The 27,142-nt window shown below is 30.6% G+C and overlaps 2 protein-coding genes across 2 annotated transcripts; one reads left to right on the forward strand and one right to left on the reverse strand.

The window, feature by feature from the left end:
- The first annotated feature begins 328 nt into the window (after positions 1-328).
- Positions 329-17,614, forward strand: LOC130450341 (myosin light chain kinase family member 4-like). Its single transcript, XM_056788681.1, has 8 exons — positions 329-481; positions 2,622-2,666; positions 4,888-4,978; positions 5,992-6,195; positions 7,325-7,466; positions 7,596-7,795; positions 8,546-8,698; positions 16,712-17,614. Exons 2-8 carry the CDS (start codon positions 2,633-2,635, stop codon positions 17,490-17,492), a joined length of 1,605 nt encoding a protein of 534 aa, XP_056644659.1. The 5' UTR covers positions 329-481; positions 2,622-2,632; the 3' UTR covers positions 17,493-17,614.
- A 7,332-nt stretch (positions 17,615-24,946) lies between these two features.
- On the reverse strand, positions 24,947-26,839 carry LOC130450102 (40S ribosomal protein S16). The gene is made up of 5 exons (XM_056788299.1): positions 26,744-26,839; positions 26,610-26,654; positions 26,368-26,499; positions 26,068-26,182; positions 24,947-25,176 (listed from the first exon to the last, which is right to left on the reverse strand). The coding sequence occupies exons 1-5, from the start codon at positions 26,762-26,764 to the stop codon at positions 25,031-25,033; spliced, it is 459 nt and encodes a 152-aa protein (XP_056644277.1). The 5' UTR covers positions 26,765-26,839; the 3' UTR covers positions 24,947-25,030.
- Positions 26,840-27,142: the final 303 nt, after the last annotated feature.

Here is a 27,142-nt window from a genome sequence, read left to right on the forward strand (position 1 = left end):
AATAAATAACGAAAAATTGATTGAGAAAATTGAAATTTTAATATTTCCAATACAATACAAATCATTCCGTTTATAAAATTTATTGAGAAACTGTATTATGAAAGTAATTGAATTGAATACATCGTGTAATGTAAAGTTGGTTGCATACCTATTAGGAACTATCTAACTACTAACATATAGGGGCGATACGAATTTTAATTACGTACGTTTTATTCAATTTCTGTTTTGAATTAAAAGTGTGTGTGTGTATATATATATATATGTTCTAATTTTGGCGCGTTTTGAACGACGACGGCGTACCGTGACGTCACCCAAGACGCTGACGCCTGTTCGAAATTGAAAAGTCGGGAATTCAGTTTATGAAATTTGTGCATGAGATAATGTCGGTGAGCTCCGTTCTAAATTTTTTAATTTCGTAAATTCCGCGCCGCCGAGACCTACAGGATTCGAAAATTTAAATAAAGTCAGTGGATTGGTGTAGGTAAGTCGGTTTTTAATGACGATTACCTAAAATAAAATGATCCGTGTATATTTAGAGCTTCATATAAATATTTATTTTTGATGTTTCTGCAGAAATTTGTGTGCTTGATAAACGTGTTTAAGTAGGGGCGATTATTGTTTGTTTTCTGATAGTTTTCGAAATAAAAAAAATCAGAAAATACGCCAGTTCGGTAATTTTGGATAATTAAATAAGTATTTGTTACTAAAACATTCTTTTTTTTCATGTTATTCTCGATATTAACGCCACAATCCAAATATTTTTTCTTTTTTAATGTTTCTAATGACTTAAAAGTCAATTTAACAATTTTTTTAACATATTTTCTTACTAAATATATTGTATAACGTCATACAAGTCATTTCCACGCCAAATTCTAAAAGTTTTCGTCCTTATTTTTCACCAGAATCTATTCAAATACAATACCCTGTATAATACTCCTTGTTATACTTTTATTATAATTATTTTATACATTATAAGTGAAAGTGAAAGTTTCTTAACGTAGATCTTATTAAAAAACACAATACATGACAAAATTATATTTTTCGTATACCCCCTGTAAGTTTAATAATTAAAACATAACAACACATAATTAAATTTTCACTCCTAAACAATTTGTAATAATCCTAATCCTAATTATCGGTAATTGTTGTAAAATTTCGAGTAAATACTCAATAACTCAATAACAAAAATTAAAAAGTACCATTTTGTTTTTTATTCAAACCACAAAACAATAAATATTAGTATATAAAAACTTTATTTCAAATTATATAATATAATATAAAATGGAATGTGAATTAATACGGCTCTGGATTGCTAGTTATGTCTGTGTTTAAAATTACACGTCTGTCTTATAGGGAAAATGTTTATTAACGCCACAGACTTTATAGTCTTCTAGAATAAATACTTTCGAAAGTTTTTATCGACGAGTTTCCCGTTTTACGTAATAGAATGTCTCGAACTATAATTTTAAATAAAGTAGATAATACAAAATGGCGGATACAGGATGGAATGCAAGTTTCCGTCGTTCATTTTGTTATTAAAATTTCCAAATCTGTTCTATTTACACGATAACATGATAAAGAACAAAAAGGAAAATAAAAATTATTCGATCGGAACCGCCCAGGGAATTTTTCCACCTAAAAATAAATTTTCTATCGGGAGTGTATTAGTCCCGTTCAACCATACGGTTGTTTTCCATCTCTTTCTATTTGTTTTGTGCAAATGATATTTTTAAACCAATCGAAAGTATCGAATTTTTCTAATATACGATTAATCAGAACCGGAATTACATAAAAATATTACTACTTTGTACACTATATAATAATAATAATAATTAAATATTGAATATTAAAAAATTTACGTAAATTCGTAGCTGTCAATCGAAGTTTACCTCAGTTAACGCCTAATAGATAGCGCTACGTACTACGTCATTTGAATCGATTAATATTTTGCCCGTGCTTATAGAAAAAACAATAGAAAACTCAAAAATGACTCATACGTAATTCGTGTGAAAATATATACAGGTTGTAAACATTCTATATATCGAAATATAATTTAGAACAAACAGTTATGTTTGATATAAGTGTTGCCTACATTCAGGGGCGTTCCATTTGTTTACTAATATTAATCAGCACGTTATTTTTTTTAAAGGGTGAAATAATCTGTTGTATTGATTGAAAACAACAAGGGGTTGAAATAGGGGATGTATCAAATTTAAAAAAAGGAAATATGATAGTTACTTAAACGTATTGAATATACGGTATCATTTAAATTGTTAATAGAGATGGGATATTATTTAATGTTAGTTATATGTCAAACTATTTCATTTCACACTAGACAGATCCGCATTCAGGAGCATTTTAGTTAATAATTAAAATAATATAAGAAATATTATTAATTTTTTTTTTGAATTAAATTTAATTTATAGGATATTTTACAGATATAAAAATAATTTTTGTTGTGTTACGTTACGTTTTAATGATCGAACGTCTCCAAGAGAAATTCTAGGTACGTCGGGAACATAAACAAATACTTAACATTACAAGTTTAAGGTTAATTAGGTTTGCCAAAGTGATCGGCGCATTTTCAATTCAAACTTAGGATTGTTTATTTATATTTTCAGGAGCGACTAAAATGATAAAGGTCGATGAAAGCGATCCCGTCGGAGGTAAGTACGAAATTTTTGAAAAATCAGAAATGATGACATCTTTCTTATCATATTATACACATTTTTCATTTGAGCTTCCTTAACCTCCCCACCATTCGACTATAAACGAAAAAAACGACGAAGCTGTGGGTTTTCGAAAAATAAAACATTTTTCTAATTTTTTTTATGCTCCCCTGTATCTAATTATCCATTTGCGACGTTCCCTATATTGAATTATATCTATAGAATCATCAGTTTCGATAAAATAATCAAAAATATACAATTAAATGTTTTTTTTTCAGTGTAGTTTTTGCAATAATTCAAAAACGATGCTTCGTAGGGAAAAAATTATTGATACCTTTTTTGTAGAGAATTTCAATATCTACAAATTTGTTCCTATTCATTTTTCAATTAGCTTTCACCGTTTAAGAGAAATTTTTATTTATATATTGTCTCTACTCGAAGAATCGTTTCAAGGTCATTAGTTGAATTAGAGTTGGACGGTACCTACCCAGAATTGTATATTTATAACGTATTCGTGTTTCGTGATTAAAATAAATTATTCAAGTACTTTATTCATACTTTATCTACATATTATAACTTTCTTTATATTATTCAAATAGATTCGTTTTGAATTCGTTACAAATTATAAATTCTCGTACCCAGTTATATTGTAACCGATAACGTTGACACCTCTACGTCGAGCAATACCACAGAACACAGAGTTTAGAGAGCGAAAACTTTTCAATTCCAACTCATTCAACAATTAATGAATTAATTAACGTAGTAAAGTGATATAACGATACGAAAAACATCGTGAATTATTCAAATAACTTTACAGGTTGTTGGTGTATATATTAGATCGAAAGACAGTTTTTCTTTATGGTTGTTTTTTGGCTAGTGATCGCATTCCTGAAACGTTCAATATTCCCTGCCAAAAATTTGAAACCGAATAACCCATTTAGAAACCAGAGATAAGTCGATTCAAGGTTTTCGTTAAAAACGTGTAGCTAGGCGCGTTACCAGAACCGGCTTCAGCCTATAGGTATTTATTAACAATTTGTGGAATAATGATTCGTTTTTGATTATATCTTCGAAACGGTGAAAGCTACTAAAAAATTAAGTCGAAGTAATTTGTAGATCAGGAAATTCTCTACAAAAAAGGTAGATACGATTTTTTTCGTACGAAACGTCGTTTTTGAGTTATTGCAAATTTTATGCACTAGATACGTATTTAAGTATATTTTGTGTTATCTAAAAATATCTTTTGGAACAGTTTGTAATCAAATCAAAGCCAAAAAGTGATTCGAGACATAAAAATTCAATTATATATATTACCGAGACCAGTTTTTGACAATGAATTTTAATTTTCTATTATAAAAATAAATATAAAAGCTTCGAAAACACTGTAGTGGCCAATAAAATTTTTATGTTATGAAATTTTATATAAAAGTTTTGCCAATTGGAACTCATTCAAATATATAATTTAAAAAAAAAACACTAAAAACATCCATAACAATATGTTTTCAAATAAATTAATCGTTGAAACTGTCTGTAGATATAAATCAAAGTTAGTACTACTTTAGTTCGCGCTTTAATATACAGATGGCGCCACAAGTGCTAAATTAATACATTTGAAGTAACCTTGAAAAGATGGCAGTGAAAAAGTTCGTTAACCTACTTTTTTTCTACAAAATATTCATCTCTAATTTGAATATTCCTCGTTAAAATAATAATATTTGTTTATCCGCGCCATCTCCATTTTAATTGCGAACCTAAAAGGTTAATAATTTCTTTGCATCGTAGGAAACTGTAAAAGTGTCAGTATAGAGATGTGAAACTTTTTTGAAAACAGTTTTTTTGGAACTGAAAAATATTTATTTTGATTTTATTTTGTATATATCATATTATAAACATAATTTCAACTAATTTGTATATAAAATTATTGAAAATAATGTTAGAGATTTAATTGAGTACACAACTTGTTCAGTTTTATGTCAAGGTCATGATTTGTACTCGATTTATAATAACCCATAAACCCACTGGATGGAATTTCAAAAAATAACTCCAGAAACAAAACCGCTCGAGAATCATATGATTAGATACCCAGGGCCGGATTCAGCTAAACTATATTTTTATTCAATTTTTGTATCAGTATGTTGAATATTGTTTTGTAATTTCGAATGTTGTTGTGGGTTGAGGACTCAAAATGAACAAAATAAAACGAGATTTTTTATTCCAGAAATTGAACTTAGTTTCCCACATAGAACGGTTCAAATTCAACGAGGGGTAGATCCCAAAGAATTATATATATTAGAAGAGGAAATCGGAAGGTAATTTTTGTTAAAATACAATTTTTTTAATTTGTCGCAATTGTCCACTAAAAATTTCAAAAATCTCGATATATCAAATAATTAACTAAAAGAACTAAAATTTTTTTAAATATCTTTACAAAAAGAACCCCGTAAAAATATTACATAATTATAACTACTATTTATTTAATTTACACAATTCAAAAATTTTTACCCTACGTTCTAAACCTGACCTGGAATTTAATTTCTACTGGAGACTACTGATTGTACAAAGTTCCGATAGATGGAGACACGTCTCAATCACGATTTACGTCTTCCAAAGCCACCGTCAATTTTCAGTGATTAAATAAAGCACTTCGATTTCCTATTATTCGTTTTATTTTTATTCTTCCTAATCATCCTCTATGTTAAATAGATTTTTAAATTGGATTTTGAATATATAAAAGAATTTGATTGCATTCGATTTACGTAATTGATATTACGTCCTACCGGTAAAGTAGATAACCTTCACAAAAGATGACGTATACGTCAAGATTTAAAACATTTCAATAATAATAATAATAATAATAATAATACGTATATTATTTATTTAATTGCGTATTAATTTATATTTTATTTTCAATTTTTTGTATCCTAATCCCACTATAAACCCACTGAAATATACGATTTTAGCAACCGAAATAAATGAAATGCCAACGTATCAGTCACGATGTTGCCAGACTTAAAATATATTATTTAGATATAAGTAATAACGTAAATTTGCTATTTTGAATTCTTATTATCGATATTTTTCTTGTATTTTAACTTAATTTCAACAATTTTTATTAAATTCAGAACCAATTTCGTATGAAATCTTCCAATGTTTTTAATAATATTCTTCAGCGTATAACTGGCAACACTGTTGTTTCATATATGTGAACATCGTCAAGGTCAAATTAACTTCTTTGTTTCCGTGCGTTTTGTATTCGTAGTTTGTTTAAATATCTGTTTAACGTCTATCGGGTAAATGATGAATGGGATGTTTGTTATTTTAGAGGAAAATTTGGGACCGTTTACAGATGCAAAGAAAAATCCACTGGACTTTGTTTGGCGGCGAAATTTATCGCTTGCCCGAAAAAAGAAGATAAAAGAAACGTCGAAAGGGAAATAGATATAATGAGATCGTTGCAACATCCAAGGCTGATACAAATATACGACGCGTTCGAAAATGGGAAAATCATGACTGTAATTTTGGAACTGTAAGTCTAATTATAAATTAGAAATAAAAATATTGACTATCCGTGAGAGAGGTATTCGTGGTTGCATCAGATGAAAAATTCCCGCGTGCCGGTAAAATCTGACTGAAAGTATTTAGGCCATTGCGTATTTTTCGGACAAAAATTTTACTTTTCAACGACGTTATCGAGTCGACTCGACCAACTGAAACTAGTGCATACAAATCCGTATATTCAGAAGTAAAAATAACGTCGATAATTGTTTTTTCAGTAGTGGCTACTAAGCCGACGTACAGTGACCGTAACCAAAACTAAACTGATTTTGTGATTTTATAATTTTTTTTTTTATATTTTCGAGAAAAATAATAATTATTTTAACTATATGAATAAAATTTAATTCGTTCGATGAACTTTTTTATATTTTAAAAATACTATTTATTATTGACGAGTTGAAAATATCGATGACAAGTGACATAATCGATATACGAATTTTCCCGTAATACAAAAACGCTAATCGGGCGTTTTCGATGCTACAAAATCCATTTATCGATGATCCAGTTTTTCTATTTTGGCGGAAGTGGGGAAGAAAAAATTCAAAAATAATTGTTGTGAACGTTTTTATTTATTCAACAGTCTTCTAGCTCAGGCAGGACGTAGTTGGTTAACGAAATTGAGGTTAGGTTTACTTTAGCTTCGTTTAGGTTAGGTTTACTTTAGCTCTGATTAAATTAGGGTTACTTTAACCTCAATTTGGTTCACATTAGCTCCGTTGAGGTTAGGTTCACTTTAGTTTCGATTAGGTTGGGTTTACTTTAGCTTCGTTAGGTTTATAGGTTAGGTAGATGAGGTTAGGTGGATGAGGTTAGGTTGACTATAGCTTCGGTTAGGTTAGGTTCACTTTATCTTAGGTTAGGATATTTTAATGGGCCAATAAATCGGGAAAATGATGTAGAACTTCGATAAATGGATTCTGTGAACTCGAAAACGTCGAATTGGTGTGTTTTTATTAGGATTCTTAATTCGACATAACCTCTAAAATAGCGAAAAATCGCGTTTTCCCAAAATTTCAACGCATCCACGATATTTTATTGAGACGTCGATGTGTGTAGTAGTCACTACCGCATTTCTTGTGTGCTGATTTTCGTGTTTACAGAATCCAAGGCGGAGAGTTATTTGAAAGAGTCATCGATGACGATTTTATTTTGACTGAGAAAAGCTGTACGGTTTTTATGAGACAGATATGCGAAGGTGTCGATTTTATACATAAACAGAGGATATTACATCTTGATATGAAAGTACGTACAGCTCTATATACATATAAACGCAGTGTGTATATTTTGGAATGGAATTTTCCACTATTTTTCGCTTAAAAACAACCGAAAATCTCGATTTTCCGATAAATTTTCGATTATAATTTGTTGCAGCCGGAAAATATTTTGTGTTTAACAAAAACCGGTAACAGAATTAAAATTATCGATTTCGGATTAGCCAGAAAATTCGATCCGAACAAAAAACTTCAAGTTCTTTTTGGTACACCGGAATTCGTGGCACCGGAAGTGGTAAATTTCGATGAAATCGGATATGGGACCGATATGTGGTCCGTTGGTGTCATTTGTTACGTACTGTAAGTATAATTATTACGTAATAATTAAATATTTTTCTTCCAGATTCATTTAATAACGTAAATCGTTCTGAAATTATCCTAAGACGGTCCTGTATTACGAAAAACATCCATTAGATATTTAAAATTATCTTCATCTTTTTTTATCATAATTTACAATGTACCTGTCCCTTTTTAATGAGTCAAATTAACATCAATCATATGATTCGTCATTAGAATATCGCTTTTACATCTATATTTAAAAAAAATCCGTTGCGTATTTAAAATTCTTATTGTTTTTCTCTTTTTATCATAATTTTCAAATGATATATCTGTTCTTTTCTAACGAGTCTAACTAACGTCAATCATGTGATCGTCGATCGAATATCGTTTTAACACATCCCGTAATTTTTTTTTTATTTGTTTCTCTGTCTTCATCATTATGATTCAAAGGTTCTTTGTCTAACTTAGCATACGACTATCTGTAGTTTGTTGTTGTTTATCGCGGTGGTTTTTTGATTTGACAATCTGTGATAGAAGTAAACGTGGAAGTTTTTGTTAAATAAAATAGACGCCAATCATAAAGTGTGTTTATTTTTTTTCTTCTAAAACTCCAGCCAAAATATCGTTGAGGAAAAATATTCGATAAAGTTATTTTTAAATTGAAGATATTTCAATGACATATAGACAGGACCGTATTCAGTGATCGCGTAATAATTTTGTTTTTAAGTTTTTAAATTTTGGTTGTTTTCAATTTTCCTAATTTAATTGCAGACTGTCTGGTCTGTCCCCATTCATGGGTCATACTGATGTAGAAACAATGGCGAATGTTACTATAGCTAAATATGATTTCGATGATGAAGCTTTCGATGAAATTTCTGATAATGCGAAAGATTTCATCAGAAAATTACTCATTAAAGATATGAAGTAAGTGTAGTTGTGTTCATAAAATTTTTGATCGGTTAAAAAGCAAACAATGAGATCGTTTCGATTATCCCTCGTATATTATCTATATTTACATAAAATACATTTTTTTAATATTACTAATCTTTCAATATGAAAATTGTGAAAATCTTGATAAACTGCAAAAATCATGAAAATAGTGAAAATTTCAAAAAATGATGAAAATCGAAAAAAAATGGCTGAAATCCTGAAAATCGTAAAAATTTTGATAACTAAAAATCCTGAAAATCGTAAAAATGACGAAAATCGTGAAAATCGAAAAAAATTGCTGAAATCCTGAAAATCGTAAAAATGACGAAAATCATGAAAAATTGTAAAAATCACGAAAATAGTGAAAATTTCAAAAAATGATGAAAATCGAAAAAAATGGCTGAAATCCTGAAAATCGTAAAAATTTTGATAACTAAAAATCCTGAAAATCGTAAAAATGACGAAAATCGTGAAAATCGAAAAAAATTGCTGAAATCCTAAAAATCGTAAAAATGACGAAAATCGTGAAAATCATGAAAAATTGTAAAAATCACGAAAATAGTGGAAATTTCAAAAAATGATGAAAATCGAAAAAAATGGCTGAAATCCTGAAAATCGTAAAAATTTTGATAACTAAAAATCCTGAAAATCGTAAAAATGACGAAAATCGAAAAAAATTGCTGAAATCCTGAAAATCGTAAAAATGACGAAAATCGTGAAAATCATGAAAAACTGTAAAAATTCTGAAAATCGTAAAAATGACGAAAATCGTGAAAATCATGAAAAATTGTAAAAATCACGAAAATAGTGAAAATTTCAAAAAATGATGAAAATCGAAAAAAATGGCTTAAATCCTGAAAATCGTAAAAATTTTGATAACTAAAAATCCTGAAAATCGTAAAAATGACGAAAATCGTGAAAATCGAAAAAAATTGCTGAATTCCTGAAAATCTTGAAAATTGTAAAAATCCTGAAAATCGTAAAAATCACGAAAATCTTGAAAATACTGAAAATTGTAAAAACCTTGAAAATGTTGAAAATACTGAAAATTGTAATAATCACGAAAATCTTGAAAATATTGAAAATTGTAAAAATCCTGAAAATCTTGAAAATTGTAAAAATCCTGAAAATCGTAAAAATCACGAAAATCTTGAAAATCCTGAAAATCGTAAAAATCACGAAAATCTTGAAAATCCTGAAAATTGTAAAAACCTTGAAAATGTTGAAAATACTGAAAATTGTAAAAATCACGAAAATCGTGAAAATGTTGAAAATACTGAAAATTGAAAAAATCCTGAAAATCGTAAAAACCACGAAAATTGTGAAAATCTTGAAAATACTGAAAATTGTAAAAATCCTGAAAATCGTAAAAACCACGAAAATCGTGAAAATCTTGAAAATCTTGAAAATTGTAAAAATCCTGAAAATCGTAAAAATCACGAAAATCCTGAAAATCGTAAAAATCACGAAAATCTTGAAAATCCTGAAAATTGTAAAAACCTTGAAAATGTTGAAAATACTGAAAATTGTAAAAATCACGAAAATCGTGAAAATGTTGAAAATACTGAAAATTGAAAAAATCCTGAAAATCGTAAAAACCACGAAAATCGTGAAAATCTTGAAAATACTGAAAATTGTAAAAATCCTGAAAATCGTAAAAACCACGAAAATCGTGAAAATCTTGAAAATACTGAAAATTGTAAAAATCCTGAAAATCTTTATTCTGTAATATCATTTTTTTATCGGACAAACGAATCTAATACATTACTGTACGAATATATTATTAAAATATTTAAAATACGTCCCTGTGCAACAAGACGTATTGTTTGCTCTTTGACCGTGAATACAAATTTAACTTTGGCATGGACGCTGCATTTCCGAACGGGTTTTGTGACTTCCAATCAAGTTTGTTGTGTAATGTAATTAATTATTGACAAAAAAAAAATTGTTTGTATTATTGCGCGTATTTTCCATCAAAAAGTTCATCAATTTTTCCCCTCTAACTTCCTTAAAATGATAAAACAAAAGGGAAAATTCGAAAAACCTATTTTTACATCGAAGTAATTTAAAAATGGATAAACAATAACAGCTGATACATTAATTTATATGTAAATAGAAAACTACGCCATCTCTACGTATAACTATAACGTAATCATGATAGTAATAGAGATGGGAATCGATACTTGTAATGTTATCAGTTAAAATTTAACAGTTTTTGAAATCGTAAATAATTGTACGGGAGTTACGAACTAATTTTGGCTTTTTAGGGTTCCACCAAAATATAATTTTTGAATTGAATTTGGTGTTTTTATTATGTTTTGGCTCTAAAAAATGGAAAAATGTCGAATTTTTTTTCAAAATATTTGCTTTTATAGCAGGTTGAATCTACGAATGTGAATTTTTATGATCATTTCAACTTTTAAATCCAATTTCCGTAATTTTTTGTAAATATGTCAAAACGAATATTTAAAAAAAAACATAAGAGTAGATCGGATTCAGTTTGCAATGGAAAAAAAGATGAAAAAGTCGCGGTGTTGCCGATATTCTTGCAATTTAATCCCCAGACGTCGATTTTCTTGTCGGAATTCTCCCGCGCTTTGATAGAAACTAGAGGTGGGAACTAACAAAAATATCGATCATACAGTTACTTCAATTTTCACCTCGTTCTACTATAATTTCGCGATTTTATAGTATTTAAATGACATATAATCGTTTTTCTATAAAATAAACAATATTTTGTGACGGTTATATTGAAAAAAAAATGAAATTATTCAATAAATATCGCAGCGTTGCCGATATTCTTGCAATTTAATTCCCAGACGTCGATTTTCTTGTTGGAATTCTCCCGCGCTTTGATAGAAACTAGAGGTGGGAACTAACTAAAATATCGATCATACAGTTACTTCAATTTTCACCTCGTTCTACTATAATTTCGCGATTTTATTGTATTTAAATGACATATAATCGTTTTTCTATAAAATAAACAATATTTTGTGACGGTTATATTGAAAAAAAAAAATGAAATTATTCAATAAATATCGCAGCGTTGCCGATATTCTTGCAATTTAATCCCCAGACGTCGATTTTCTTGTCGGAATTCTCCCGCGCTTTGATAGAAACTAGAGGTGGGAACTAACAAAAATATCGATCATACAGTTACTTCTATTTTCACCTCGTTCTACTATAATTTCGCGATTTTATTGTATTTAAATGACATATAATCGTTTTTCTATAAAATAAACAATATTTTGTGACGGTTATATTGAAAAAAAAAAATGAAATTATTCAATAAATATCGCAGCGTTGCCGATATTCTTGCAATTTAATCCCCAGACGTCGATTTTCTTGTCGGAATTCTCCCGCGCTTTGATAGAAACTAGAGGTGGGAACTAACAAAAATATCGATCATACAGTTACTTCTATTTTCACCTCGTTCTACTATAATTTCGCGATTTTATAGTATTTAAATGACATATAATCGTTTTTCTATGAAATAAACAATATTTTGTGACGGTTATATTGAAAAAAAAATGAAATTATTCAATAAATATCGCAGCGTTGCCGATATTCTTGCAATTTAATCCCCAGACGTCGATTTTCTTGTCGGAATTCTCCCGCGCTTTGATAGAAACTAGAGGTGGGAACTAACAAAAATATCGATCATACAGTTACTTCTATTTTCACCTCGTTCTACTATAATTTCGCGATTTTATAGTATTTAAATGACATATAATCGTTTTTCTATGAAATAAACAATATTTTGTGACGGTTATATTGAAAAAAAAATGAAATTATTCAATAAATATCGCAGCGTTGCCGATATTCTTGCAATTTAATCCCCAGACGTCGATTTTCTTGTTGGAATTCTCCCGCGCTTTGATAGAAACTAGAGGTGGGAACTATCAAAAATATCGATCATACAGTTACTTCTATTTTCACCTCGTTCTACTATAATTTCGCGATTTTATTGTATTTAAATGACATATAATCGTTTTTCTATGAAATAAACGATATTTTGTGACGGTTATATTGAAAAAAAAATGAAATTATTCATATAAATATCGCGATGTTGCCGATATTCTTGTAATTTAATCCCCAGACGTCGATTTTCTTGTCGGAATTCTCCCGCGCTTTGATAGAAACTAGAGGTGGGAACTAACAAAAATATCGATCATACAGTTACTTCAATTTTCACCTCGTTCTACTATAATTTCGCGATTTTATTGTATTTAAATGACATATAATCGTTTTTCTATGAAATAAACGATATTTTGTGACGGTTATATTGAAAAAAAAATGAAATTATTCAATAAATATCGCAGCGTTGCCGATATTCTTGCAATTTAATCCCCAGACGTCGATTTTCTTGTCGGAATTCTCCCGCGCTTTGATAGAAACTAGAGGTGGGAACTAACAAAAATATCGATCATACAGTTACTTCTATTTTCACCTCGTTCTACTATAATTTCGCGATTTTATAGTATTTAAATGACATATAATCGTTTTTCTATGAAATAAACAATATTTTGTGACGGTTATATTGAAAAAAAAATGAAATTATTCAATAAATATCGCAGCGTTGCCGATATTCTTGCAATTTAATCCCCAGACGTCGATTTTCTTGTTGGAATTCTCCCGCGCTTTGATAGAAACTAGAGGTGGGAACTATCAAAAATATCGATCATACAGTTACTTCTATTTTCACCTCGTTCTACTATAATTTCGCGATTTTATTGTATTTAAATGACATATAATCGTTTTTCTATGAAATAAACGATATTTTGTGACGGTTATATTGAAAAAAAAATGAAATTATTCATATAAATATCGCGATGTTGCCGATATTCTTGTAATTTAATCCCCAGACGTCGATTTTCTTGTCGGAATTCTCCCGCGCTTTGATAGAAACTAGAGGTGGGAACTAACAAAAATATCGATCATACAGTTACTTCAATTTTCACCTCGTTCTACTATAATTTCGCGATTTTATTGTATTTAAATGACATATAATCGTTTTTCTATGAAATAAACGATATTTTGTGACGGTTATATTGAAAAAAAAATGAAATTATTCAATAAATATCGCAGCGTTGCCGATATTCTTGCAATTTAATCCCCAGACGTCGATTTTCTTGTCGGAATTCTCCCGCGCTTTGATAGAAACTAGAGGTGGGAACTAACAAAAATATCGATCATACAGTTACTTCTATTTTCACCTCGTTCTACTATAATTTCGCGATTTTATAGTATTTAAATGACATATAATCGTTTTTCTATGAAATAAACAATATTTTGTGACGGTTATATTGAAAAAAAAATGAAATTATTCAATAAATATCGCAGCGTTGCCGATATTCTTGCAATTTAATCCCCAGACGTCGATTTTCTTGTTGGAATTCTCCCGCGCTTTGATAGAAACTAGAGGTGGGAACTATCAAAAATATCGATCATACAGTTACTTCTATTTTCACCTCGTTCTACTATAATTTCGCGATTTTATTGTATTTAAATGACATATAATCGTTTTTCTATGAAATAAACGATATTTTGTGACGGTTATATTGAAAAAAAAATGAAATTATTCATATAAATATCGCGATGTTGCCGATATTCTTGTAATTTAATCCCCAGACGTCGATTTTCTTGTCGGAATTCTCCCGCGCTTTGATAGAAACTAGAGGTGGGAACTATCAAAAATATCGATCATACAGTTACTTCAATTTTCACCTCGTTCTACTATAATTTCGCGATTTTATTGTATTTAAATGACATATAATCGTTTTTCTATGAAATAAACGATATTTTGTGACGGTTATATTGAAAAAAAAATGAAATTATTCAATAAATATCGCAGCGTTGCCGATATTCTTGCAATTTAATCCCCAGACGTCGATTTTCTTGTCGGAATTCTCCCGCGCTTTGATAGAAACTAGAGGTGGGAACTAACAAAAATATCGATCATACAGTTACTTCAATTTTCACCTCGTTCTACTATAATTTCGCGATTTTATTGTATTTAAATGACATATAATCGTTTTTCTATGAAATAAACGATATTTTGTGACGGTTATATTGAAAAAAAAATGAAATTATTCAATAAATATCGCAGCGTTGCCGATATTCTTGCAATTTAATCCCCAGACGTCGATTTTCTTGTCGGAATTCTCCCGCGCTTTGATAGAAACTAGAGGTGGGAACTAACTAAAATATCGATCATACAGTTACTTCTATTTTCACCTCGTTCTACTATAATTTCGCGATTTTATAGTATTTAAATGACATATAATCGTTTTTCTATGAAATAAACGATATTTTGTGACGGTTATATTGAAAAAAAAATGAAATTATTCAATAAATATCGCAGCGTTGCCGATATTCTTGCAATTTAATCCCCAGACGTCGATTTTCTTGTCGGAATTCTCCCGCGCTTTGATAGAAACTAGAGGTGGGAACTAACAAAAATATCGATCATACAGTTACTTCTATTTTCACCTCGTTCTACTATAATTTCGCGATTTTATTGTATTTAAATGACATATAATCGTTTTTCTATGAAATAAACGATATTTTGTGACGGTTATATTGAAAAAAAAATGAAATTATTCATATAAATATCGCGATGTTGCCGATATTCTTGCAATTTAATTCCCAGACGTCGATTTTCTTGTCGGAATTCTCCCGCGCTTTGATAGAAACTAGAGGTGGGAACTAACTAAAATATCGATCATACAGTTACTTCTATTTTCACCTCGTTCTACTATAATTTCGCGATTTTATTGTATTTAAATGACATATAATCGTTTTTCTATGAAATAAACGATATTTTGTGACGGTTATATTGAAAAAAAAATGAAATTATTCATATAAATATCGCGATGTTGCCGATATTCTTGCAATTTAATTCCCAGACGTCGATTTTCTTGTCGGAATTCTCCCGCGCTTTGATAGAAACTAGAGGTGGGAACTAACAAAAATATCGATCATACAGTTACTTCTATTTTCACCTCGTTCTACTATAATTTCGCGATTTTATTGTATTTAAATGACATATAATCGTTTTTCTATGAAATAAACGATATTTTGTGACGGTTATATTGAAAAAAAAATGAAATTATTCATATAAATATCGCGATGTTGCCGATATTCTTGCAATTTAATTCCCAGACGTCGATTTTCTTGTCGGAATTCTCCCGCGCTTTGATAGAAACTAGAGGTGGGAACTAACAAAAATATCGATCATACAGTTACTTCTATTTTCACCTCGTTCTACTATAATTTCGCGATTTTATTGTATTTAAATGACATATAATCGTTTTTCTATGAAATAAACGATATTTTGTGACGGTTATATTGAAAAAAAAATGAAATTATTCATATAAATATCGCGATGTTGCCGATATTCTTGCAATTTAATTCCCAGACGTCGATTTTCTTGTCGGAATTCTCCCGCGCTTTGATAGAAACTAGAGGTGGGAACTAACTAAAATATCGATCATACAGTTACTTCTATTTTCACCTCGTTCTACTATAATTTCGCGATTTTATTGTATTTAAATGACATATAATCGTTTTTCTATGAAATAAACAATATTTTGTGACGGTTATATTGAAAAAAAAATGAAATTATTCAATAAATATCGCAGCGTTGCCGATATTCTTGCAATTTAATTCCCCGACGTCGATTTTTTGTTGGAATTCTTGTTAGAGGTGGGAACTAAAAAAAAAATTGATCGAAATTTGTTGATTTTTTGATTGCTTAGAGTCCAAAACAAAACGCGTAATTATATTGTATTACATAACCTCAAATTTGATAATAATACGTAATTGCATTACACAAAAACGTTTTCATATGAGCATTTCAGACAAAGACCCAAATTAGTCGACACAAAGCACTAACTCGATTCGTTTCCGTTTCCGTCCCTACTAATTTGGGTTACGTTTGCATGCTCTGTCGCGCACGCGCACAATTAATCCCACTAACAGGGTCTTTGTCTAAAAATGTTTCAGCCAACGACTCACGGCATCGGATTGTTTAAATCACGATTGGCTGAAGAGAAAATCGACGAAAACCCCCACCATGGACGTGACCAAAGACAACCTAAAACAGTTCGTCGAAAGATGGAACGAACACCCCAATTCCCCCTACGTTTTCGAAACGCTACCACCGACCGGAGACGAGAATCTGTCGCGTTCCAGTCAATCTTTAATCGGTGAGTCACCATCGCCTTGCGGATCCTTGGCGTCATCTTCCGGTTCCGATGACGCGTTCCTACGAGATAACCAACGACCGCTCTCGACACCGTCGGACCATTTCAGAAGAGCCTCGGACAGCACTTGCGTCGTAAAAACCAACGATTTAACCGAGAGGGTGAATCTGGCCGAAGAAATACGAAAATTATCCGATAAACTTTTCCAACTGTCCAATTTCGATACGGACCTGACTAATAAGGAGGTTTCGTTTAAACCGGAAGAAACGACGGGGATACCGTGGAGAAAAACGAAATTCAAAATAAGCAACGCCTCCAGAGACGTTCCCCTCGTCGTTAAAACTATTCATAAATCTGGCAACGTCGACAGTCCGAACGGTACGAAAGATCTGCTGTTGCAGTTGTTGGAACGGTGGGACGGAGCGGAGGGAGTCGGGAGGAGAAACGGTAGACACGCCTCCGTATCGACGGATTTTGGCGGGAACGAATCGCTGGGACAGAAAACGATCAGTTCGTTGAATACGTTTTTTCAATCGAGATCCGCCAATAAACTTCCCAGATTCCAGTTGAATAAAACTTGAATTTATTTTTTTTATTTTATTTATTGTTGTCATATGTACATACGGGACCATTTTACCTTCGAAATTATATTTGATGTTCGTGATTCGTTGTTCAAATATATAATTTTATTAACGAAATATTAGTTTTCTTACTTATTTCCGTTTCCTTACGAAATAATTCAAAATTTTATGACGTAACATTCGAGATATTTGTAAAAATCGATATTAAAATCGCAGCGTTGCCGATTTTCTCGGAATTTTATCCCCGAACATCGACTCGATGTTATCCCGCGTTGTGTTACAAACTAGAGGTGGGCACTAACAAACATTTCGTTATCAAACGTTACAGTTACTTTCACTTTATTAACATTTCATAATAATTCTTCGATTTTACACTATTTCAGTGACATATTTCTATTTAATTACGAAATAATCGAAATTTTATGACGTTACATTCGAGATATTTGTAAAAATCGATATTAAAGTCGCAGCGTTGCCGATTTTCTCGGAATTTTATCCCCGAACATCGACTCGATATTCTCCCGCGTTGTGTTACAAACTAGAGGTGGGCACTAACAAACATTTCGTTATCAAACGTTACAGTTACTTTCACTTTATTAACATTTCATAATAATTCTTCGATTTTACACTATTTCATTGACATATTTCTATTTAATTACGAAATAATCGAAATTTTATGACGTTACATTCGAGATATTTGTAAAAATCGATATTAAAGTCGCAGCGTTGCCGATTTTCTCGGAATTTTATCCCCGAACATCGACTCGATATTCTCCCGCGTTGTGTTACAAACTAGAGGTGGGCACTAACAAACATTTCGTTATCAAACGTTACAGTTACTTTCACTTTATTAACATTTCATAATAATTCTTCGATTTTACACTATTTCAGTGACATATTTCTATTTAATTACGAAATAATCGAAATTTTCTGACGTTACATTCGAGATATTTGTAAAAATCGATATTAAAGTCGCAGCGTTGCCGATTTTCTCTGAATTTTATCCCCGAACATCGACTCGATATTCTCCCGCGTTGTGTTACAAACTAGAGGTGGGCACTAACAAACATTTCGTTATCAAACGGTACAGTTACTTTCACTTTATTAACATTTCATAATAATTCTTCGATTTTACACTATTTCATTGACATATTTCTATTTAATTACGAAATAATCGAAATTTTATGACGTTACATTCGAGATATTTGTAAAAATCGATATTAAAGTCGCAGCGTTGCCGATTTTCTCGGAATTTTATCACCAAACATCGACTCGATATTCTCCCGCGTTGTGTTACAAACTAGAGGTGGGCACTAACAAACATTTCGTTATCAAACGTTACAGTTACTTTCACTTTATTAACATTTCATAATAATTCTTCGATTTTACACTATTTCAGTGACGTATTTCTATTTAATTACGAAATAATCGAAATTTTCTGACGTTACATTCGAGATATTTGTAAAAATCGATATTAAAATCGCAGCGTTGCCGATTTTCTCGGAATTTTATCCCCGAACATCGACTCGATGTTATCCCGCGTTGTGTTACAAACTAGAGGTGGGCACTAACAAACATTTCGTTATCAAACGTTACAGTTACTTTCACTTTATTAACATTTTATAATAATTCTTCGATTTTACACTATTTCATTGACATATTTCTATTTAATTACGAAATAATCGAAATTTTCTGACGTTACATTCGAGATATTTGTAAAAATCGATATTAAAGTCGCAGCGTTGCCGATTTTCTCGGAATTTTATCCCCGAACATCGACTCGATGTTATCCCGCGTTGTGTTACAAACTAGAGGTGGGCACTAACAAACATTTCGTTATCAAACGTTACAGTTACTTTCACTTGATTAACATTTTATAATAATTCTTCGATTTTACACTATTTCAGTGACATATTTCTATTTAATTACGAAATAATCGAAATTTTCTGACGTTACATTCGAGATATTTGTAAAAATCGATATTAAAATCGCAGCGTTGCCGATTTTCTCGGAATTTTATCCCCGAACATCGACTCGATATTCTCCCGCGTTGTGTTACAAACTAGAGGTGGGCACTAACAAACATTTCGTTATCAAACGGTACAGTTACTTTCACTTTATTAACATTTCATAATAATTCTTCGATTTTACACTATTTCATTGACATATTTCTATTTAATTACGAAATAATCGAAATTTTATGACGTTACATTCGAGATATTTGTAAAAATCGATATTAAAATCGCAGCGTTGCCGATTTTCTCGGAATTTTATCACCAAACATCGACTCGATATTCTCCCGCGTTGTGTTACAAACTAGAGGTGGGCACTAACAAACATTTCGTTATCAAACGTTACAGTTACTTTCACTTTATTAACATTTCATAATAATTCTTCGATTTTACACTATTTCAGTGACATATTTCTATTTAATTACGAAATAATCGAAATTTTATGACGTTACATTCGAGATATTTGTAAAAATCGATATTAAAGTCGCAGCGTTGCCGATTTTCTCGGAATTTTATCACCAAACATCGACTCGATATTCTCCCGCGTTGTGTTACAAACTAGAGGTGGGCACTAACAAACATTTCGTTATCAAACGTTACAGTTACTTTCACTTTATTAACATTTCATAATAATTCTTCGATTTTACACTATTTCAGTGACGTATTTCTATTTAATTACGAAATAATCGAAATTTTCTGACGTTACATTCGAGATATTTGTAAAAATCGATATTAAAATCGCAGCGTTGCCGATTTTCTCGGAATTTTATCCCCGAACATCGACTCGATGTTATCCCGCGTTGTGTTACAAACTAGAGGTGGGCACTAACAAACATTTCGTTATCAAACGTTACAGTTACTTTCACTTTATTAACATTTCATAATAATTCTTCGATTTTACACTATTTCAGTGACATATTTCTATTTAATTACGAAATAATCGAAATTTTCTGACGTTACATTCGAGATATTTGTAAAAATCGATATTAAAGTCGCAGCGTTGCCGATTTTCTCTGAATTTTATCACCAAACATCGACTCGATGTTATCCCGCGTTGTGTTACAAACTAGAGGTGGGCACTAACAAACATTTCGTTATCAAACGTTACAGTTACTTTCACTTTATTAACATTTCATAATAATTCCTCGATTTTACACTATTTCAGTGACGTATTTCTATTTAATTACGAAATAATCGAAATTTTCTGACGTTACATTCGAGATATTTGTAAAAATCGATATTAAAGTCGCAGCGTTGCCGATTTTCTCTGAATTTTATCACCAAACATCGACTCGATGTTATCCCGCGTTGTGTTACAAACTAGAGGTGGGCACTAACAAACATTTCGTTATCAAACGTTACAGTTACTTTCACTTTATTAACATTTCATAATAATTCCTCGATTTTACACTATTTCAGTGACGTATTTCTATTTAATTACGAAATAATCGAAATTTTCTGACGTTACATTCGAGATATTTGTAAAAATCGATATTAAAATCGCAGCGTTGCCGATTTTCTCGGAATTTTATCCCCGAACATCGACTCGATGTTATCCCGCGTTGTGTTACAAACTAGAGGTGGGCACTAACAAACATTTCGTTATCAAACGTTACAGTTACTTTCACTTTATTAACATTTCATAATAATTCTTCGATTTTACACTATTTCAGTGACATATTTCTATTTAATTACGAAATAATCGAAATTTTCTGACGTTACATTCGAGATATTTGTAAAAATCGATATTAAAATCGCAGCGTTGCCGATTTTCTCGGAATTTTATCCCCGAACATCGACTCGATATTCTCCCGCGTTGTGTTACAAACTAGAGGTGGGCACTAACAAACATTTCGTTTTCAAACGTTACAGTTACTTTCACTTTATTAACATTTCATAATAATTCTTCGATTTTACACTATTTCAGTGACATATTTCTATTTAATTACGAAATAATCGAAATTTTATGACGTTACATTCGAGATATTTGTAAAAATCGATATTAAAGTCGCAGCGTTGCCGATTTTCTCGGAATTTTATCACCAAACATCGACTCGATGTTATCCCGCGTTGTGTTACAAACTAGAGGTGGGCATTAATGAACATATGGTAAACAGTTACCAATACTTTCCCGCCATTTTGCAAATTCAGTCTTTTCTCGTTTCGGAACGTAGAGGTGGGTGCGTCAATTATATTTAAACTTGCAATAAATTCGTAGGTCATTTCAAAACATGCAACTACATCAATCTGGATAATAAGTCAAGTTTTTCTTTTCTGACAACACCTCTGTTGGAACATTGATAAAAAAATACTGACACTCTTACATAAAATTAAAGTTTACACCCACTTTTTCGACATATTTAATAAAACGGTTTTGAAATGGCGTAATTGCGGAAAAAAAGTGTTTTAAATAAATTACACGCGAAAAAAAAAAACAATTACTTCAAATTAAACGAGTTCAAGAAAATGGGGGCGAAGAAAACTAATTAAATGGTACGTTTATTTCAATTTTTCGCTTAAGCTTTCGCTTCTGCTTGCTTTTATATCGAATAATACAAAAAAAAATTTTTTTTATCACTTTGTTTAATTAAAACTATTTTTCGTTCAATTTTATTCCAATAACGAACTTATATATAATAATTAACTTTAAACGACATCTGTTATCGAATTCAGTAACTAACCAAGTCATCAATTACCTGCAATACCAACATCGCCGTTTGATACAGGAATCTGTAATTCTCTTATTGGCGTAATAATCGCTAGATGGCGCTTCAGGGATAATTACATTATTAGTAATATAAACGGCATTGAAGCTTCACAATTTTTCTTTCTGTTTGTTCGAAAGGGGAACATTTGAAAATGAATTAACGTTTTCAGAAGCAGACCGACGGCAGAAGAAGCATTGAGTCATCAATGGTTAAATAAGGATACCGTACATTCGGAATTGCAAATTGATAAATCGAAATTAAAGAGATACGTTATCAAAAAAAGGTGGATCAAAGCTGTCAACACTATAATCGCGTTAAAAAGAATGGGCGCCAAAATCGATATGGATTTGATACATAATTGTACTTAATTGTGTGATATATCGAAAATTTTCTACAAAAAACTATACGATACCATTTAAAATATGATACAGGCAATAAAACGACTAAAATTTTACGAGATATAATTGAAATAAAACATTTTGGGCAAATATTTTCAGACACACCCTCGTATATAAATCAATACACTTTACAGCTTGTTCCAAAGATGGCGTGCGATCATTATATATCGTGTTGAAATTTTACATCATACTAGTTGTTTCAAAAAAATATTAAAATGATTATTTTTTAAAAGTATTTAATAATTGAAATTATAATATAAACTTTTTACGTTACTACACGGCTTCCTGGAGAGAATGTGATCACATGAGAGTGGCCGCCATATTTGACTCAAACTACGACACTAAATAAATTATTTTCGTCTTTTTTTTTTTTTTAAATAAAACTATTGAGCCTTTGAAAAGTTTTTGATTAAATTTGTGAATATAAATTGCGATTTAATAAGCGTTATTATGAGAAAAACAAAAACTAAATCAGCCGTACACGGATAGAAATACAGTGTCGACGTCACGCACCGCCATTGTTAGGACAGGTCAACGATCGCTTTCCAAAGTTTTAACTGCGTCGACGATCGTATATATGTCAAGTTATTTTTTCGTATTTTCTTCGATAAATTTTGAAAAAAAAATACCTTCTGCCACAAAACTAATTAATAACACACCCTACTTTACAAACTTTGTTTTGAAAGTGACGTCACCTTCCGGTTGTTTATTACCACGCCCCCTACGGCTATATCCGTTAACAATGATGATGTCCATGCTTTTTAATTACGAGGGGAACTCGTAAAATAGTTTACGTCGTTGAATGAATTAAAAACAGATATTCACTTGAATCTTTTTTTTGTTTTTAGAAGTTTTAATATATTTTTAGATTAACCGACTTGTTTTATTAGCAATATTTCGTTTATAAATCACCTATTTTTTCTTTTTCTTCACGTATAAGGTGAGTAGGTACAATTTACACGTTTTCACTTCTACAGGGTGATAAAAGATTATTATAACGAAAGGAAAGCGTTTGTAGACGTAAAATGTCTGTTTATACATTTCCATCACATCGATAACTTTTAAAATATTGAATGTAACCACCAAGATTTATTCATATGTGTCTGTATTGTAGTTTAAATTCAAAAACTAATGGATATCTTTTGTAGACGGAGGTTTTGTACAATATTTGTATTATATAATGTATATTTTTACTTATAACTTAACATTTCTTCCTACTTCACTAATTGAATGTTAAATAATTGATTTAATAAAGTTATTTTACATATTTTCTTTTTTTTTGACAATAAATCCTCATTCTATCGTATCACCCTGTAAGATTGGCGTCAAGGAACGTGTTGCGACGCCCTCTTTAGGAAAAAACGTGAAATAGTAATGGCCTCGTCTACATGTATATCCAACCATTTTTACATATACGGGGGGATACAAGTAATATATATTCAATTTAAATACAATTCAGATTTAAAAAAAAACAAATATTCAATTATAAGCATTTTTAATAAATCTTCTCCTCAACAAAATACAAAAATAATTATTTACTTCATGAAAAAAATCCGTTTATGTACACATTATAAAATTGAATCCCCCTGTATAGTTCAAAACATTTTAGCACAGAACACAATGTTAATACGCCCCCTATTAGGAAAGTCGTCAAACAGTAATGGCCTCGTGTTTACATATATCCAGTTATTTCGACTTTTACGAGGGGAATACGCAAATTTGTTCTTTCTGAATACAATTGGGATTTAAAAAAATTATTGGATTATTACAGGATATTCTAACTCTTTTTCTCAACAAAATTGATAAAAAATCTCGAATTGTACGAAAAAATATTGATTACAAAACTTGGTTAGTATCCATTTTGTTACGTTTGCAAAATTGAATCCCCCTGTATAGTTCAAAACATTTTAGCTCAGAACACAATGTTAATACGCCCCCTATTGGGAATGTCGTCAAACAGCAATGGCCTCGTGTTTACATATATCCAGTTATTTCGACTTTTACGAGGGGAATACGCAAATTTGTTCTTTCTGAATACAATTGGGATTTAAAAAAATTATTGGATTATTACAGGATATTCTAACTCTTTTTCTCAACAAAATTGATAAAAAATCTCGAATTGTACGAAAAAATCTTGACTAAAAAACTTGGTTAGTATCCATTTTGTTACGTTTGCAAAATTGAATCCCCCTGTATAGTTCAAAACATTTTAGCTCAGAACACAATGTTAATACGCCCCCTATTGAGAATGTCGTCAAACAGTAATGGCCTCGGATTGATGTGTACACAGTTAAGTTTTATTACGAGGGGAGTGAATAAAATAAATAAAACAAAAATGGCGTTTTTAAGAAAAAAACTTGTGTTTATTGTAGACTTTCATACATATACAAAAAAACACAATATTGAACTTAAAATACAACTTAACGGTAAGATTTTTGGTAGCGAGCACGTGCTCCAGGACCACCGAATTTTTTAGGTTCGCAACGTCGAGGATCGGCTACCAACAAGGTACGATCGTATTGGATGAGAATATCCTTCAGTTCCTTCTTCGAAGCTTCGTCGACGTCTAAAAACAAAGTCGACTCGTCAATAACAATAAAAAAAAACAGCTAAACACCACAAAAAAATCATATTTTTCTCAGAATTGGTTAAAGTACGATCATTGAAGCTCATAAACACGGACCAAAACGCGTTTCATCATGTTTTTGTTACTAGTAATATAAATAATTTATACCAGGACTATTCGAAACGTAATTGGGACTATCGAGATGCGTGTAGTGATAAGTGGGGATGAAGCTGCCATTTTGATGTTGAAATATTTCTATTGACAGTTGACAGGTGAAAATGTCATCAAAAGTAAAGTATAGAAAGTTTTGTTTTTTTTAAAATATTGTTCAAAAAATGATGGATTGTTACCGAAAGGTCTCAAACAGAAAATTTTTAACAGTTTTAATGTTAAATATTCACAATTACGAAGTTTTGGATACATAACTCTTGAACTGAAAGCTACCTCCAAAATGTTTTATTATTTTCTTGACAACCCCCGTATTTTTACACGAATCTCGTATTTTAAAATGTAGAAACAAATTTCTAGTAAATAATTTCCATATGACCCTCGTATTTTAACACAAATCTCGTATTTCAAAACGTAATTCGTGGAAATTGAAGAATTTCGAGATAATTTAATTAAAATAAACAAGAAAAATAGAATTTTTTTTTAAAAAAATTAATTCAGTTCAAAACTTATTTTTTGCGATCCAAAAAACTCCACACATAAAATGAACTTGGGCAATGTTCGTATAACCAGAGGTCACATTATCAAAACAGTTTCCAAAATTTTTATCACAAAATGTGTAAAAAAATCTTTCAAGAATAAATAATAGCAAAAAATGTAATTTTTTCATATTCATAAGTGAATTTCACGTAAATATTTAAAAAAAATGATTGAACTACTCACATTTTTGATAATAAGCAACTAACGCTTTGGAAATTGCTTGTCTAATCGCATATATTTGCGAAACGTGTCCACCACCATTTACTCTCACTCTGATGTCTACAGCAGAAAATTTATCCTGTAAAAATAAAAAAAACAACTCAAATAACGTAAAACACAAAATATTTGAACTATTTTATTAATCTGTTTATCATAGTCAGATAAAAACTTTTATTTCATTTAAATAATTCGTATTCGGGATAAATATATCATCATATTAAATGAAAACTTTTATCTATTGATTATTCTGAAAGAAAATTTTACCTTTCCAAGTAACAGAATTGGTTCTTGGAGTTTATCTTGGAGCATTTTCGGCTCGACTTGACTAAGAGGTCTTCCATTTACCCTCAAAACTCCCCTACCTCTTTTACAATAAGCTACGGCGGTAGCTGATTTCTAAAAAATGTTTGATTATAAGAAACTGCATCAAGTTGTGGGATTACGTGAATGATAAACTATAGAAAAAGTTAAATACACGTGTTACAGGTTATGATACAAAAACTTACCTTTCTGCCAAAAACTTGGACAGAATGAATAGGTTCTCTCTTTTGCTAAAAAAATAATTGATAAAAATTAGTGAATTATGCAATTAATTTATACAAAACAGCTATTATTTTATAGATGTTTTTAAAAATAATACCTTTTGCTGTGTGCCTTGCATTGTGAAAGATTGAAAAAGGAAGTACTTTTTGACATATGACACTGACACAACGGTATTTTCCGGTACACACGAAAGTTAATTTCCATGCCACTACTTGTCCCGAAATAACAGTTTAAGGTAGTTTTATTCAATATATTTACAAACAAAAATTGCAAATACATAAAAACAAACGTTTCTATAAATTAAAATTATCTTGAAAGTAATAACGAAACTTTTTCTAATGTATTAATATAAATCTACAAGTTAGGCAATACATACTTCTTGGCGTAAAACTGGTTGCCTATAACTAGTTGAGAGTAGTATAATTGATCGATTTGCGAAGTTATGCAGTACATATAACAACTTATTGTGAAACTGGTTGCCGACTAACAAGGTGAA

The sequence above is a fragment of the Diorhabda sublineata genome, chromosome 11, assembly GCF_026230105.1.
Source record: "Diorhabda sublineata isolate icDioSubl1.1 chromosome 11, icDioSubl1.1, whole genome shotgun sequence".
Taxonomy (NCBI): Eukaryota; Metazoa; Arthropoda; class Insecta; order Coleoptera; family Chrysomelidae; genus Diorhabda; species Diorhabda sublineata.

Bases quoted from the DNA above. Each gene is read 5' to 3' on its own strand.
- LOC130450341 (XM_056788681.1), top strand. From the start codon at position 2,633: ATGATAAAGGTCGATGAAAGCGATCCCGTCGGAG. The intron at 6,196-7,324 runs GTAAGTCTAATT...TCGTGTTTACAG, and splicing joins ATGACTGTAATTTTGGAACT to AATCCAAGGCGGAGAGTTAT. The intron at 8,699-16,711 runs GTAAGTGTAGTT...AAAATGTTTCAG, and splicing joins TTACTCATTAAAGATATGAA to CCAACGACTCACGGCATCGG.
- LOC130450102 (XM_056788299.1), bottom strand. From the start codon at position 26,764: ATGCAAGGCACACAGCAAAAG. The intron at 26,183-26,367 runs GTAAAATTTTCT...TTATTTTTACAG, and splicing joins CAATTCTGTTACTTGGAAAG to GATAAATTTTCTGCTGTAGA. The intron at 25,177-26,067 runs GTGAGTAGTTCA...CTTTGTTTTTAG, and splicing joins AGTTGCTTATTATCAAAAAT to ACGTCGACGAAGCTTCGAAG.